The 16,283-nt window shown below is 30.4% G+C and overlaps 1 protein-coding gene and 1 long non-coding RNA gene across 2 annotated transcripts; both read right to left on the reverse strand.

Moving 5' to 3' along the window:
- Positions 1–11,198: 11,198 nt before the first annotated feature.
- Positions 11,199–13,016, reverse strand: LOC110933716. The gene is made up of 5 exons (XM_022176924.2): positions 12,942–13,016; positions 12,130–12,338; positions 11,903–12,023; positions 11,627–11,818; positions 11,199–11,396 (listed from the first exon to the last, which is right to left on the reverse strand). The coding sequence occupies exons 1-5, from the start codon at positions 13,014–13,016 to the stop codon at positions 11,199–11,201; spliced, it is 795 nt and encodes a 264-aa protein (XP_022032616.2).
- Positions 13,017–15,018: 2,002 nt separating this feature from the next.
- LOC110934901 lies at positions 15,019–15,776 on the reverse strand. Its single transcript, XR_002588712.2, has 3 exons — positions 15,729–15,776; positions 15,177–15,283; positions 15,019–15,082 (listed from the first exon to the last, which is right to left on the reverse strand). It is a non-coding gene; the product is annotated as an uncharacterized LOC110934901 (long non-coding RNA).
- Positions 15,777–16,283: the final 507 nt, after the last annotated feature.

The following is a 16,283-nucleotide window of genomic DNA, read 5'->3' on the forward strand; positions in this document are numbered from 1 at the left end:
TCCAAACATCTTGAAAAGAAAATAGATGTGTTTACATAGCAGCCCGTACTGTTCAAAACATAGATAACTACATTACGCAGTTACATCTTCTTCAAGTTTCTTGAAACACACCTACAGAGACAAAAAACAAAATCAAAACTTAAAATTGTATAAGTGGGTGAACAAAATCGCATGTGTTAAAAAGGGTTTCTTGAAACATAATTTAAAATCGCATGGAAGTTCATCAAAATTGCATGTTGTAAAATATATTATATATTACCTCTAAAACCCTTCTCCATGAGCTTTAACGTCTTTCAACGATATCCTTAATTGGTCACCGTCGATTTTGGTGTCCATCGGCAGACATTCACTAATAGTTCCGTATCTCAGTCTGCTGATCGAAGAATATAGACCTGGTGTATATCTTAGCAACATCTGCTTCCAGAGTAGTTTTACTCCAATCATCAGGCTTAGTATATCTTGATATATGATCATTCTTTCTGTGATTGAACCTTTGGACATCCATTGAACCGTCAAAATGATTCATAAAACTCTACAAGAGTGAGTTGTGAATTCGCCACCTTGTAAAAAAAATGGTTCTCACACTCTGATCTTGAAGTTGTTCGCATAAGTCCAGACATTGGCTCGTGCCAGTAAAAAGCCAGAATCCACATGGATCTCATCACAAACATATTATCAATCCATTTATTTTCGGTAAGAACGAACTCAATCATTACCAACTTCCACTCTCTCTCAAATACTTCTGGCTCAATGGAATCGGTCCATACAATATCGGACATCTTCCTTTTAAAATCCTCATTATTGCACAACGCGTGTCCGACCTATACAAATAAATGCTTTTCTTATCAACATGTAACATATATATAATGTAAAAAAAGTGTAATGACACACAATATAGCATAGTCAACCTTGTCTGCCACTTTTTTCATAATGTGCCACATGCACAATCTATGTCGGCTGATAGTAAAAACACCCTTGATAGCCTGTTTCATTGTAGGATCCTGGTCTGTCACTACTACCTTTGGCTGACATCCAAATGACTTTACAAATGAATTGAGAAGCCATTTATAAGACTCAATGCTCTCTGATGCCAACAATGGTTGTCTATACCAGTAAACATTACAAACACCATCTTATACCTACACACAATAAATTAAAAATTATTGCAACAAGGAACATGTTTTAGAAACATGCAAATTTGCTAGTTTAATGTGCGATATGTTGAACTCCTAACTTCAATGATTTACTAACATGCGATTTTGCCCAGTTTAATGTGCGAAGTATTCAACTCCTAACTCCCATAGTTTACTAACATGCGATTTTGCCAGATTATAAATTCATACAACATGCGAAAAACATTAAAAATAAATTCATGAAACACTTACTTGTTTGTTTTAAAAGTAGCATCAAACGTTATTACATCCTCGAACTCCATGAAGTTACGCTTGCATAACCCATCAGCCCAGAACAAATAGTCAACCGCTTGTCCTCATCAACTGAATATTCAAACGAAAAATCAACTAAATATTCTTTTTTATCGGTCAACTTATTGATCACCATGTCCGCATCATATTCTCCTATATAGCTATTTATTCGAGCTCTGAAGTTTTTGCAATCATCAACAGTGGCACCAACTTTCTCAAAACTACCATATCGTTTTCTCATTATATGAAAGGCTTTGACCGAGCCAAGGTTAAGAGTCCCCAATTCCCATATCATTTCCTCTTGGACTTCTGACAATTGCCTGTAAGCTGGGAGCATATGAAGATCTTCAGGAGCTACAAACTTATGATTATGGCCAGCAACAAATTTCTTGACTGTAAATGATGTCCCATCCACCGAACCAAGCATAATGTGCGCTTTGCATCCAGTACTAATGGTTCCTCTTTTCCTTGTTTTGTAAGGATTTTAGCCTTTGAATGAGCATCGTCAATAAACAGTGTCTTGTGTCCCTCTTTCTAGCACAAAAAATATTTAGTTTTGATTATACCACCACTGTGGGTTTCACCACCTTTCCGGGCATAAAAACCAGCTAACTTCGCTTGTTCAATGGAATTAAAATGCATACCAACCACAGGTGTAGCTGATGCTTCGACCTCGGGAATATAAACCCTTTCATCTACAAAATTAAAAAAAAAGGATAAAAAATACAATTTATTAAGAACTAGTAATCCAACATGTTTTACATATAATGAAAGCTACATGCGATTTGTGGTGTCATTCTATGCGAAAACATCATCTTATGACTTTTATAACATGCGAATTGTTGAACTCATCACATGCGAAAATAACAATTTGATTCCATGTTTTATACATGCGAATTATGATATCATAACATGCGAAACCAGCGTATTATACCTATGATCACATGCGAAACCAGCGTATTATACCTATGATCACATGCGAATTGTTATACTCATGACATGCGAAGTTAAAAACAACTTGATTACATATCAGTTACCTCTCTAATAACATTAAAAACATTAGAATCAATTACAGTCACAAAATCATTACACCGATTATAAAAAACAACTGGAATCGAACATTTAAACATCTGGAATTATTAACTTACTATTGGAACACTCATTTACAACATTCGCATCTACAGAATCAGGATTTCTAACTTTCTCGTTTGTAACTCTCCGATCACCAGCCAATTGAACGTGATCACTGACGAATTCAACATCTTCAAAATCAACATCTGTGTTTCTTCCGGTGCTGCTTTGTGGATCCATTACAAACAACAATAGATTAAAACCCTAATCACACATAAACGAACGAAAACAGCAATGTATATTTTTCAGAATTATGAAAATTTGAAACTGATACGAATCATAATTACCGGGATAGTGGTGTAGCGAACAATTCAGGATCTGGAATTGTCTAATTTTCCCTCAGCTGATTGAATGGAAAGTCTGATATACCCTTACATAAGAAAAATGAATCAGGGGCACGTGTAGGGATGTGGGCATCGCGTACGTAATGTAGGATTAGGGCTTTTGTATTCTACACTTCCTCTATATATATATATATATGTGTGTGTGTGTATATATATAAAACTAAGTTTGTTGATTGCGAATTAGAGATAACCAAATAAAAATACATCAATTACAAAAAAAAATTAATAATAATAATTTGCACTTGAGTTATTGGTCGGTTAAATTGTTACTAAGTCACTTGATATTACTCATATTTGCTAATGAAAGTTAAATGAGTCGACCCATAACACGACATGAACACAACCCGCTTTTAAATGTGTCTAACACAAACATGACACGAATAAAATATGGATTGTGTTTGGGTTCACATTACAACCCGTCAACCTAACACGGTCGACACACCTACTTTTAGAACCGAAAATGCATGAATTTTGGTAGAACTCCATCCAAGTCCTTATCTAACTATTATACTCTTGGAAATGCTTTACACACTACAAGCTACAACCATCAACCATGCATATATGTCGTTGTTAGTCAACCGCCCAAGAAAAACGTAGAGTTAGAATGTGTTGCACGCCGTTTTGGTCATGTTGGATTATTGTTATTAAATTGTTCACAAAATTGATACTCATACTCTAATTATATATTATATACTATAATTTTTCAACATTTTGTTGCAATGGAAGTTGTACACTTGGTTTGAAGGGTTGTTTAAGATTATCTATTGATCCCTCCTCATATTCTACTATTCAATTTTTAGTTTGTCTTGATTGGATTGTGTAGCAAGGTTTAACAATTAACAACCGAAAGCATTCATAGGTGGGCTCATCTTTATAAGTATTTTTTACTATATAAAAAGAAATATTAACTATAAATTTTATTTTTCATATTTTCATTTTCACACGTTATATTATGTATATTATACATTTTAACCCAATTAACTTTTTACAAAAATACATTTCGATGTAAGCTTCACTTAAAACGGAGTTGCGCATAATAATGTATTAGTCATCTAAGCATATACGAACAAGTCATTAAAGTTTTTTGTTTTTTCTTATTTACTTTTAACGTGAGTTCTATTATCGTTTCGACTTAGTTATTCTTTTCTACGATACTGTTTTACATTTCGGCTTTGATATTTCACGTTTCAACATGTCGCAACGCACGGGTTAATGTGCCGCATCGTACATGTGTTGTTCAACGTTTTCACATCTATTTTTTTGTTTGGTTTAACGGTCCTGGTGCAACGCACGGATCCAAAATTCTAGTTATGTTTTAAAGGCTACTCTTCTAATATTTTGTTTTTTGTTTTGATATTTTTTTAAGATAAAGTTACAAGTTACACGTAATGCGAAGTTCTCCACTTATACATAATGGTAAATACATTTAATACGCATCGGTGGTATTCAGTAGCAGAGCTAGTCCATTAATTTAGGGGCATCCCGAATTTCTTTTTCACCATGCAATTATACAATGATAAAGAAAATGATAGTAAAAAAAATTCATATTAGAGATTGACTTTAGATTGTGGATTCATCTTCACTTCAAATAATCAACTTTCAACTTCAAATCAAAGAATTCAACTCCATACTTCCTAGTTTAACCACAAAAATAAAGTCTCAAGACAAACTACTAAACTAGAATTCTAGATAAACTATAACATCATCATACAAGAAATCAAACTATCAAAAATTCAAAGGACAAGAAATCCAACAGGTCTGTTGTTCAACGGCGATGCGGAAGCGGGTTGAAACGATTTTCAGGCATTAAGGCGTGAGTAGTGTTGAATTGCTGATCGTCGTCTTCTGTCGTGTACACCTTTTCATGTGATGTTATGTTCGACACTTCGACGTTTGGGTTTTCTTCCGGTTTCCAAGTGCCGCCCATGCGCATAATCAATGGTTTATTGTATTCTTTAGGGCTTTATTATGATTTGGGCTTAATTATCATTTGAGTTATCATTTGCACTTAATTATTTTTAAACAAAATTTTGGATTAATTAATAATATCAAGTTTCATATTTTTCTTTCAGGGGGATCCTTGTATATGTTTAAGGGTATCCTATGTATAAAACTGAAAAAATACATAACGAATACAGGGTTGAGCCGTAGGCCATAGTACGGCTACTTACACATTAGTTCCGCCCCTAGTGGTATTTGAGACGGTACACTCCTTATGATCGTCCTTTTCTCATATAGACAAAATAGAACGACGTAAATTGAACCTAAGATACCACACTCATGTTAAAGTTAGTTGATCATATTGGTCACTCCATAAGATTTCTTTAGTTTGTATTATTCCATGATTGAAAGAGTATTCACATATCTCAATTTCTATAATTACACTAGAAATTACTATATTTTCTCTCTCTTTGTTAATTAAAAAAAATGGTTTTATACCTTTATCATTACCTAGTACTCTCCACTCACAATGGGGTGTTCATCGAATCAAATCGAATAACAAATTTTTGAATTATTCAAATTTTTAGTTTTTACCTGAATTCGTATCGATTCGATTAGTATTTGAAACTCGAATTCGGAATAAATTCGATTTAATTCAAATTCACCCTAAACAATAAATTATTTTACTTTCATTTTTTAAAAGTATTAGAAATAATTATATTCAACATGAAATATAATAATTTGCAAAATTAATTAACTATCAATATGTCAAAACACCAAAATTTAGAAGATGGGTTAGTTACTGGTAGTGATTTAAGTTCGGTAAAAATTTAAAAACAAGCAGTATACACTATTTGTCAGAAGGTTTAGTAATATTATGAAAAATAAACTTATCATATATGGATGTAATTCATACTTTGGACAAGTTTAGAAGTTATATGTGTGTATGTTTGTGTGTGTATATACTTCATATATTAAAAATTATATATAAATTGAATTCAAATTTTGAATCAAGTTAAATTGAAAATCATAAATTCGTATTTGATTCGAATTCAATTATTGGACTCGAATACGAATAAACTCGAATTCGAACCTTATTAATTAAATTTGAATCGAGTCAAATTTCAAATTTTTTGAATCCGAATCGAATTCTGAACACCCCTAACTCACATCACTTTCAAAAAATATTAAAAAATTAATTGAATGAACATTGTCTCCCCAAATACATAAATAAAGAGTAACATTTTCTCTAATTTCCACATACAACCTCTCAAACACATTCTTTTTAATATGCGTAACCACTCGCATAGAAATGGAGAATGAGATGCTATAAATAACATAAAAATGGTCACACACAGTATAAGAATTATGCTCTTGGACTGCAGCAGTTTAATTGTCGCAATTCATTGTAACCAACAAACGTTTTTATCCAGGTGACGTCATTCATTTTTTTAAGGAAACGAAAAAGGAAAAAAAACAATATGATATGAAAAAAAGTGTTCATATGATCGAACTGCTGATTACATGCTTTTCTTGTTAATGTAGGAACTAACTATGTTCCCTTTTTTAACAAAATATATCTATACTATATTATAATACATAAGGAAGGAGTATTTTAAAATACCCAAAAAATAAGAATTTTTTCCTTTTAATTTATAAATATACTAGGTTATAACCCGTGAATACTTACGGGTTGTTAATCTATCTTTGTAAAAAAAAATAATACATACATATATATTAATAAATGAAAAATTGCATGATGAATAAGGTGGATGAATAAATGATAAGAACGTCTATATGAGTAAAAATTAATAAAATGTAATACTGAGAACAACAAACTTCTCTTTTATTCGTTCATAATCATAGCATAAAGAACACTAAACAATTTAAGCAGCACCTTCTTCATTAACTTCTACTTTAACACGTCCAAGATGTCGTTCAGGAATACGGACCAAAGCTTCTGTCCCTCTAAAAACCATCATATCAAATTTTGACTCAGAAATCATATCGAAGATAATAAAGTGTTCATCTTCAATTTTCATGTCTTCTTTAATGCGATCCCATCCGGTAGTCATATAAAAATTGTCACCATGTTTTTCCAGAATAACCAACCATGTACGGTTAGGAAAAGAGGTTATAGTAACATGTTTCGTAGGTAGTATGTTCTTCAACTTATGATGAACAAAAAATCTATCGATAAGCTGCAAGTACAAAAAAAAAATATTTTATATTAAAGAAAGTTTTGTAAAATTTGTCAAATACCACAATAGTACAAATATAAAAAAAAATAAAATAATTACCAAATGATCTTTATGTTCAGAGAATTATGATGTTTGGCAATGTAAGAAATCACCTTGAGCAAGGGCAAAATCTTGATAGAAGTATATACAATCTAAAAGTTAGACTACCTTCGTACTGAAACATAAGCAATGAATTCTTTGGTAATAGTAGTGATTGAATCATATTGAACCATCCGTCGTGAAAAAAGTATGAAGAACCTGCTTTTCTAATTTTGACATTAAAAATTCTTTCATCAAGTGTAATGATTTGAACCATACCATCAGTAGCTAACTTGAAATCAGCTACCCAGTTGTGGTAACTCCTCGGTAAAATCTATATGCAAAGTAAGAATTAATCCAAACATATAATAAAGAAATAAAAATAATTATAACATCAACATACCCAAGAATTCATCTTGTTGTTTGATAGAAAACGTAAAAAACAGTTAAGCATCTTCACTGATAATAAAACTTTGAATTGGATGAAGATGATTTAGGTATTATTTATATTTATAAGAAAAAGTTATTTAAAGGCAAATAATATGTAAAAACATGGTTATTCTATTTTCCATATATAATGAAAATTGTTAAACTTTTATTACACATATTTAACAAATTTCTTTAAATATAGAGATACAAATCTATGATGCAATTATCGTTAATAAGTAAATGTAAATAATTACTATAATTAAAAATCAACAAAAAAATGCAACCGTTTGTATTAGAAGATTATAAAATAAATAAATGAATGTTAACTTTATAGGTAATAGATATTTCATCATTACAATCTACATTTATCAACACATCCATCAACTCACCAATCTTCATCATCTCTATTGCAAGAAAAAAAGTCTCCCTTCACCGTCGTTTGGATTCCGGTAAACTTCCTTCCAAAATCCGATTAGCTAAAGGTCGATTTTTTTTTTTTGTGAAATTCAGCAACTAAACATGTTTTAGTTAGTATATGCAGAAGATACGGTGTTTTATATGAGACTAAATCGGTGTTAGACATGAAATTGAATTTTAGGGTTTAATCATCTTGAAGCTTTGATAAATTTGGTATATTTGTCATCTAATGTAGATATTTCGTGTGATTTACATTGTGGATTATATATTTAATGAAAACGGTATATTCGGATTTTGTAATGAATCATAAAGGAAGTAAAACATATATGTTATTATAAATTCATTGATTAAAACGATTTTTTTTAGTTGTACTCAAATAAGATGATATGAAAACAGTTCATTTAGTATTGTATATATGGATGTTGCCTGTTGTGTTATTGAAAGTATGTATACAACATATTTGATGTAGATTATGGGTAGGATTAGGAATAATGGAAATAATATCGACATTATATCAGTATAAGTTTTCAAAATATAAGAATGATAAAGACATATTCACTAAAGGTGTTCGTCTAATGGTCCTTAACACATATTTTTTTAATCATTATGAACATATATGTATTCATTCAAGTTCAATAGTACATGTTAATAACAAATGTTGGTATATTACAAGTATACAAAAATGAGTCCATCATGTCTCTGTGTGTTAGAAGAGCCATCATCGTTAAAAGTGGTATGCTATAATTCTTAAAAAATCATATATATCTTCTATTAGAGAACATGTAACAAATAAAAATAACTGCAGGTGCTGCCACTTGACTTTGTGAAGAATGTATATGGAGATTATTGGCAAAGGACAAAAATAATGATATATCATCAAAGTCAAAGAAGTTGGCAAGTATCGTTGAGAAGTGTAAGCGGGGAATCCGTTATCACTGACGGATGGGGTAATGTCGTAAGGGATCTTGAGTTGACAAAGAGGACGTTCTTGCTGTTAAGGATAATCGAAGATAAAAATATTGAAATCGATTGTTTCGTAGAAAACATAAGTGGTGAATCATTTGTGACAGTAAACCGTTACGGAGTTCTAAAGATAATAGTAAGTATACTAACATGTTTGATTCAATATTTATTTTGTTATACTTGTCAACTAAATGGTATACATATATATATCTAACAATAAAATGTTACATATAATAGGAAGAAAGAGTTTGATGATGGAAGAGAGAAACAACCCAAGAAAAGAAAATGTAATTATTTCAAACATAATAATAGATCAGTAATTTCATTCATATATGTAGACATATTTAGTTAATGATTGTGGGTTAATGTTATTTAACTTTAATCATTGTATTAACAGTTTAAAAAGAAAGGGAAACAGATTGCGGCATATTGTAATTCAGACGATAGCAAGCGGTTGATATGCGGAACAGAAGTGGAAATGCCAAACGTCTCAACATTTAGACGGAGAACTCGCAGTCGGTTGGTATGTATAGAAAAAGTTAACAACATTTACTTATAAATATTTGTTATACATTAATGGATAAAATATACTACTCTAAATATAATGTGTGTCTGTAATAATAAGGTTAACGAAAATGGAAAGAGATATGCTAATGCATTGAATATATTGGATGTTGAACCAAAACGTGTTGCAAGGACAAATAATGTTGAAAAAACTGATAATTATGAATTCACAAAGAAGGGAAAATATCGCATGGTATGCTTTTTTACACTAATCCTTCATTAAGAGTAAAAGTATAACAATCATAAGCCTGATTTAGCTGTTAATTCTCGTATACATGCAGAGAATGCCTGTTGATGTTGTAAGAATTGCCGGATTCAAAAATAAAGTGCATGAGTTGAAAGTGAAGAACATGAATGGAAAAACCATCGATATGAATCTTAGGAGTCAGAAGAATGGAGATGGTGTAAGGTATGCAATCGAAGGTTGGTCGATGTTCATGAAGGAGAATGGCCTTTGTGCGGGTGACACAATGCATTTCACATTTGTAAGTTCAGGAAATCTCCTGATCTTATCACACGTGGATGCAGTTAATGCAGGTTAACAGGTAATCTTATAAGCTAATGTTGAAGGTGTTTGTGAAGACGAAATCATGAGTCTTTTGTGCTACTGATTTTATGTATCTTTTTTTGGACATGCACGTTCTCTTCTTATCATGTTCAATTTTCGTCGTTGGTAGTTTAAGCTTGAAAACAATTAGTGGTATATTATCATGACAGATACCATATTTTTGAATATAACTAACAATGGTATCGACTATAAATGCTTGTTGATTATCAATGTTCAAATATATATATTTACAAATTAAGATGTGGTTGTTTAAATGTGATTTGCATTTATTATATAAGTTCTAACTCATATTTACTAACAATTTAATGTAACCTTAAATGTTGAAGTAAACAGTAAAGATGAATTCCATAAAAAAATCAATGAAGAAAAATAAAAGTTGGAAATTACTATTAAAATACTGAAAGTATAAATTTAAGAATATCTCTTTGTAGACTACATTGGTAATTTTATTAGTAATGTTCCCATCACTGTCTAAATATTAACATCTTTAATCCATCCATACTTTTGAATCTTGAAAGCGTCACATATACTTGTCCGTGAGTGTTCAATATCTATTCAAAGAACCTTGAAGATGTTTGAAAGTGTGTAAAGTATCTGTATTTATAGACATAAGCTATAACTTATTTATGTAATTAATAAGAAAGATTACTAAAATCAGTTGCAATCAAATTAATGGTCTGAAATATGGAAACAATCTTATATTTATAAGTTTGGGAAATTAAAGAGAATGTGTCAACACTAAAATCGAGTTGCTATAATTACGATATTTCTTAAAATAACTATAGAAATGTAACTAAATTGTATAAATATTTAAACAAATGATTAATGTTCATTTCATGAAAAGTAATTCATTAAGGTCAAAAGTAATATGTAATTTTTCATTTTCTTATTTTTATATTATCGGATAATTAAATTATGATACAATAAATAATAAATGTAGTCTTATAAAATAAGGAACATAACCAAACATGATTTCCAACCAAAAATAGTAAAGAATAAGTCAAAATGTCATAATATATAGGGAAACCATAAAAATGTATTCAAACATCAAAAATTAAAAACCACAAAACAAAATTCCAATAGTCCAATAACAAATAAATTGTTTTTATTGTAACCACCATTTGCAAAATCTCGTTTATCAATTCTTGCCTAAATCTTCGTCAAGATCATTATTCTCAACACATATGCGAGGCTTACTTGCTGCCGACCCCAATCCCTCTTCAATCACATAAACATCACCAAGGTTACGCTTCAAATCAGAAGATGATTGCTCCAAGTCACCCACGTAATCCTTTGAAACAGGTGTGGAGTTATCCCCAGTGTAAGAATCACCATCCTAAAAAAATAAACAATTTATAATAACACAACTATTAAAAGTATATATCAGTATATTTTTAAAGTTAAAACTTAGAGCATTCACCACCAGCATATTGGAACTCAGACTGACTCATACCAAACGAATCAGAGACATTAAGCTGTAAAAAAATCGAAAGCAACAGACAAATTGTTTAAACATCTTTTAAACGGTTTTGTAAGTGCAAATATATTAATAAAACAATCGCTTACCTGGTCAATTTTCCATTTTTTATTGAGCTCATCCAAGATGTCAACATCAGTGGTAACAACTGATATTCCATAATTCTCCACACCATTGACAATATTAAAGTCTGTTACTTTGATCACGAAAGCACACTTTAGGTTAACCAACATTTCAAATTCAACAGGGTATTCTCTTGGAAGCTCATTTGTCGTGAGTAACTATATTAAAAAAATCTCATGTGTGGTTAGAATATATATATAAAAATCTAATTGAATTAAATATAAAGTAGAACTAAATAGAACCTCGTCCTGAATTTCTATAAGTTCCTTTGCAGTTTTCCCAACAAACTTCAATGCTTCGTGGTCAAACAATGTAAGTGTCACCGTACCGGTTGAATCTTGAACCCGAATTGGTATTTTAAACCTTAAAAGCGTATTTAAAAAATTAAAAAACATAGACGAATAGATAATATAAACGACATACATTGTTGAATCAACAATAATAGAATTATGAATAACAAACACTTTACCTGGACAGCGGGAAAAATTCTTTTCCTTGACAATCCTTGTTGGAACATTGATACACCTTCTCATCTCTAACATCACTTGTTCCATCTTCCTTATCATAAGTTTCAAACTTTTGCTCAAGTTTGGACTTGCAATGGTTACACCCATCATAATACCACATCTTATCAGAAACGATTGCTACGATAGTTCCAACAATAACCACTTTCTTTGGCTGTTTAAAGAATTAAAGAAATAAAAGTTCATTAAAATTTGGCAAATTGGATTTAATTAATCTCAACTCACTGTTATTGGCCAATAATAATCCCAACTCACTGTTATTGGCCAATAATAATCCCAACTCATTTAATCACTAATAATAATCCGAACTATTCACTTTTGTTTGTAAAATACTCCCAGTTAAAAAAACACTAACTAAGTTAAAAAATTGTTGATGTGGCCCTTTTAGCTGATGTGTCATATGACGTGGCAGTTGATTTGGCATTTTTTGATGACGTGGCAGCTGATGTGGCAGTCTACGTGGCTTTTTCGATGACATGGCAGCTGATGTGGCAGTCTATGTGGCATTTTTCGATTACGTGGCAAATGATGTGGCAGGTGACGTGGCAAGCCACATCAACAATTTTTTAACCTAGTTAGTGTTTTTTTTAACTGGGAGTATTTTACAAACAAAAGTGAATAGTTCGGATTATTATTGGTGATTAAATGAATTGGGATTATTATTGGCCAATAACAGTGAGTTGGGATTATTTAAATCCAATTTGCCTTAAAATTTTGAAAATAGTTGAAATATAAAGCATCAAATGTTAAGAAAAACCTCTATGATTGAGCCAAGATAAGCAATTGGTGAAAAAACATCATTGTTTAAAAATTCATCTTCCACAGAACACATCAAATATGACCCAGCATGGCTACTTGACTCGGTTGAAGCAGCAAGTTATGAAAGAAACCTATAAAAATTTTTGAAGAAACCAAAATGTGTAATTAACAAAAAATACAAACAAAACGTAAAGTTGATACAATTATAAAAATATAAATAAATAATCAGACTCAGGGGCTGTTTGGTAGCCTCTTAATGACCATTCAGATATTATCTCTTAATGGTTTAAAACCTCTGAATGAATAAGAGGTAACCTCAAGTCTGAATGGTTAAGAGATAACCTCTGAATGTTAAATCATCACATGTCACATTCTTCTACCTTCTCATTGATAAAATTCTTAATGGTTCCATTAAGAGGTAGCCTCTTAATGACCATTCAGAGGCTACCAAACAACCCCTCACTTTTCCTTGAACAATAGCATCTCATCAAAATTGTCGTTAATGAAAAGCCGTGAACCATCAAAATTATTAGAAATCCCCCATTTACCTATTTTTAGGTAAAAATAAATTAAACAATCAATCAGATATATATATAAAGGAAGAACATCTATCTATATTGTATGGTATAAATTGTGTAATTGATAAAATACCTTTGTATGTCTTAACAGCACCAAAATGGACTGCAACGACAACATGTGCTTCACGATTTTTACTAACCATGTAAGAATACATGTCCTTAGCATAATCATCCCAAAGAGTTAAATCGATCTAAACATCTCTACAATAGCATATAAGAAAAAAACATAAGTTTAACAAAATTTTATAAAAAATATAGCATAATATGGAAAAAAACAAATAAACTAAAATTTTAAAACTATATTACTCAAGATCTTGAAGCTTAAGATTGAGACATCTCCCTTTACTACCATCCTTTTTGTTAGTGTCCTCAATCTTTTAAGAAACAATAACGTAACCAATGAAATCTAAGAATAAAAGAAAAAAGATGTCAGCATATATAATAACATAAAAACAACTAAATAAAACGTCAAAAAATATTGTGGTATATAAACTTTGTAAATATAAATGAACACACCTACTGTCGTACCTCCTTGATTCTCTGTGAAACAACATCATCGAAATCAACAAAATTGAAAATGTACTGCGGACCTTCCCATTTACTACACTTTTCCACAAACGTGTGATAGTAAAAAGATAGCTTCTGATTGTTAGGAACAATCTTGAACGATGCAGTGTTCGCAGCAAGAGATGGCCGTTTTATGATAAGGCATTCATCGACATTTAAATGTCTCTCAAACTTTGGAAATAGCTTATGTAAGCAAAAAGCTTGAATCTTGGTACCCTGAGGGTAAATAAATAATAACACGCAAAGGAAATGTTAAAATGAACTCACAATCAGTATAATTAAACAAAAAAAGATTTATGGTATTGTAAATATGTAACAAACATAATACAAATAACAAAACGAAATAAATCAAAAAATTACCATTTCATCCATCAGTATCATATCAATACGATACGTCTTTCTTTCATTACCTCTCATCTTCTTTCTCCACAAACTAACGATCTTCATCTTGATAGTGTAGTTTGTACTAAGAGCATCGATATCGTTCAGCACACCTTGGTTTTCCATTGTAGCTATGAAGACAACAAAAAAAATTAATAGACTGTGGAAAACAAAATAATATGACTTTAAAAACAAACATAGTTTACCTATCCAATGTACATTAACCAAAGAGAGGTTGTTTTTTTAAATGGAATAATGATTGAAGAACAAATGATCTTTTTATATAAAATTAGAAAAGATAATATTTTTAGTAATATATGATGAAAATTTCAAATCACAAAAAATCGTTTTTAAAAATACCATAATTAAGGAAACTATATAGTTTTTAATTAGATAAAACAAATTAACATAAATACAAATTTATAAAAAGAGAAACTGTATAATCATATAACTAATCATATTCATCAAATAAAAAGGGTTAACTTTACAAAATTAACTAATCATATAACTAAGATCTGTTAATAATTTGAACGTATACACTTACCAGCTTCTTAGCATCTTCCATCCCAATTAGAGCAGCTATATGTCGATCAAACTTGTAGTCGTCAGTATCCTAAAAAATGGCATCATAAATATAAAAATATAAGAATACAACAATGTACTGGTTGTTAAAGTTTGTTAATATATATTAAAACATAGTTAGATACATTAAAAAAGACTCAAAACTTGGAAGTTGAAAGTGACCAACACTATCCCCAGCAACTCCTTCTTCAACATGACTTTCGGTAGTCTGTGGCTTCTCCTTGTGTTTCGACTACAGATAAAAAGTCCACATTAGTAACAATGTTAAATAAAGTTCAACTAATAAGATCGTATCAATCAACTTTAACAACGAAGGAGCGTTGTTTTTAGGATCCATAACTACAAAGGAAGTAATCAATGTTTTTAAAAAATATAACGGTAATCTATTTATAGAAAGCATGTCTATTTACAGAAACCGAATAATAATTCCAAATACAAAAAATTAAACTTAAAACAGTAATTTGTTTATAGAAACAAAAAAAACTTTACAAAGAAATTAAAGGTATTCTTAAAGAATTAACAACTAACTAAATAGAAAAAAATATAATTGATAAAACAAACCATATGAACTTCAAAAGATAATCACATAAACTTTCAAAATAAAGCATAAAGACAAAACTTAAAACCAAAGACTATAGATATCAATAAACAAACAACACCAAGAAAATTGAACTAACCTGTTTTGGTTGACGAACACTCCGAGTTCGATTGTCACAAAAGATGGAGTGTTCACCATGAGAAAAACAAACCATAAATCATTCAGAACATATATTATTAATTTTTGAGAAAAAAAACCGAACAGAAAGGATAAAATCAAATATTACAAACTTAAGAAAGAGAAAACAACTATAACATTCAACTAACCTCTGTTGTTTGTTCAGTGATCGTTTGTCCGATTGTTATCCAAGATTTAGGGATTCACATGAAAATCAAAATAAACCAAAATCAGTAAGTTTGATAAATGCCCAAGAAATGATTAACGTTCATAGATATTACATAAATCAGAGAATGTAGATGATGATAACAAACCTCCGATCTTGATATTGTTTGCAAAAATCAGTGATTAAATCGGATAATGTATATCATAAAGAACAACACAAAAAATACAGAGAAATCTTCAAAAATTGGGATTAAACACTTACAATACATAACAATCTAATATAGAAACAATTTATTTATAGAAACAAAATCAATATTCCGGAAAAACATATCAGACCATAAATAAAATAAAA

This window comes from Helianthus annuus, chromosome 4 (assembly GCF_002127325.2).
Source record: "Helianthus annuus cultivar XRQ/B chromosome 4, HanXRQr2.0-SUNRISE, whole genome shotgun sequence".
In the NCBI taxonomy this organism is placed as follows: Eukaryota; Viridiplantae; Streptophyta; class Magnoliopsida; order Asterales; family Asteraceae; genus Helianthus; species Helianthus annuus.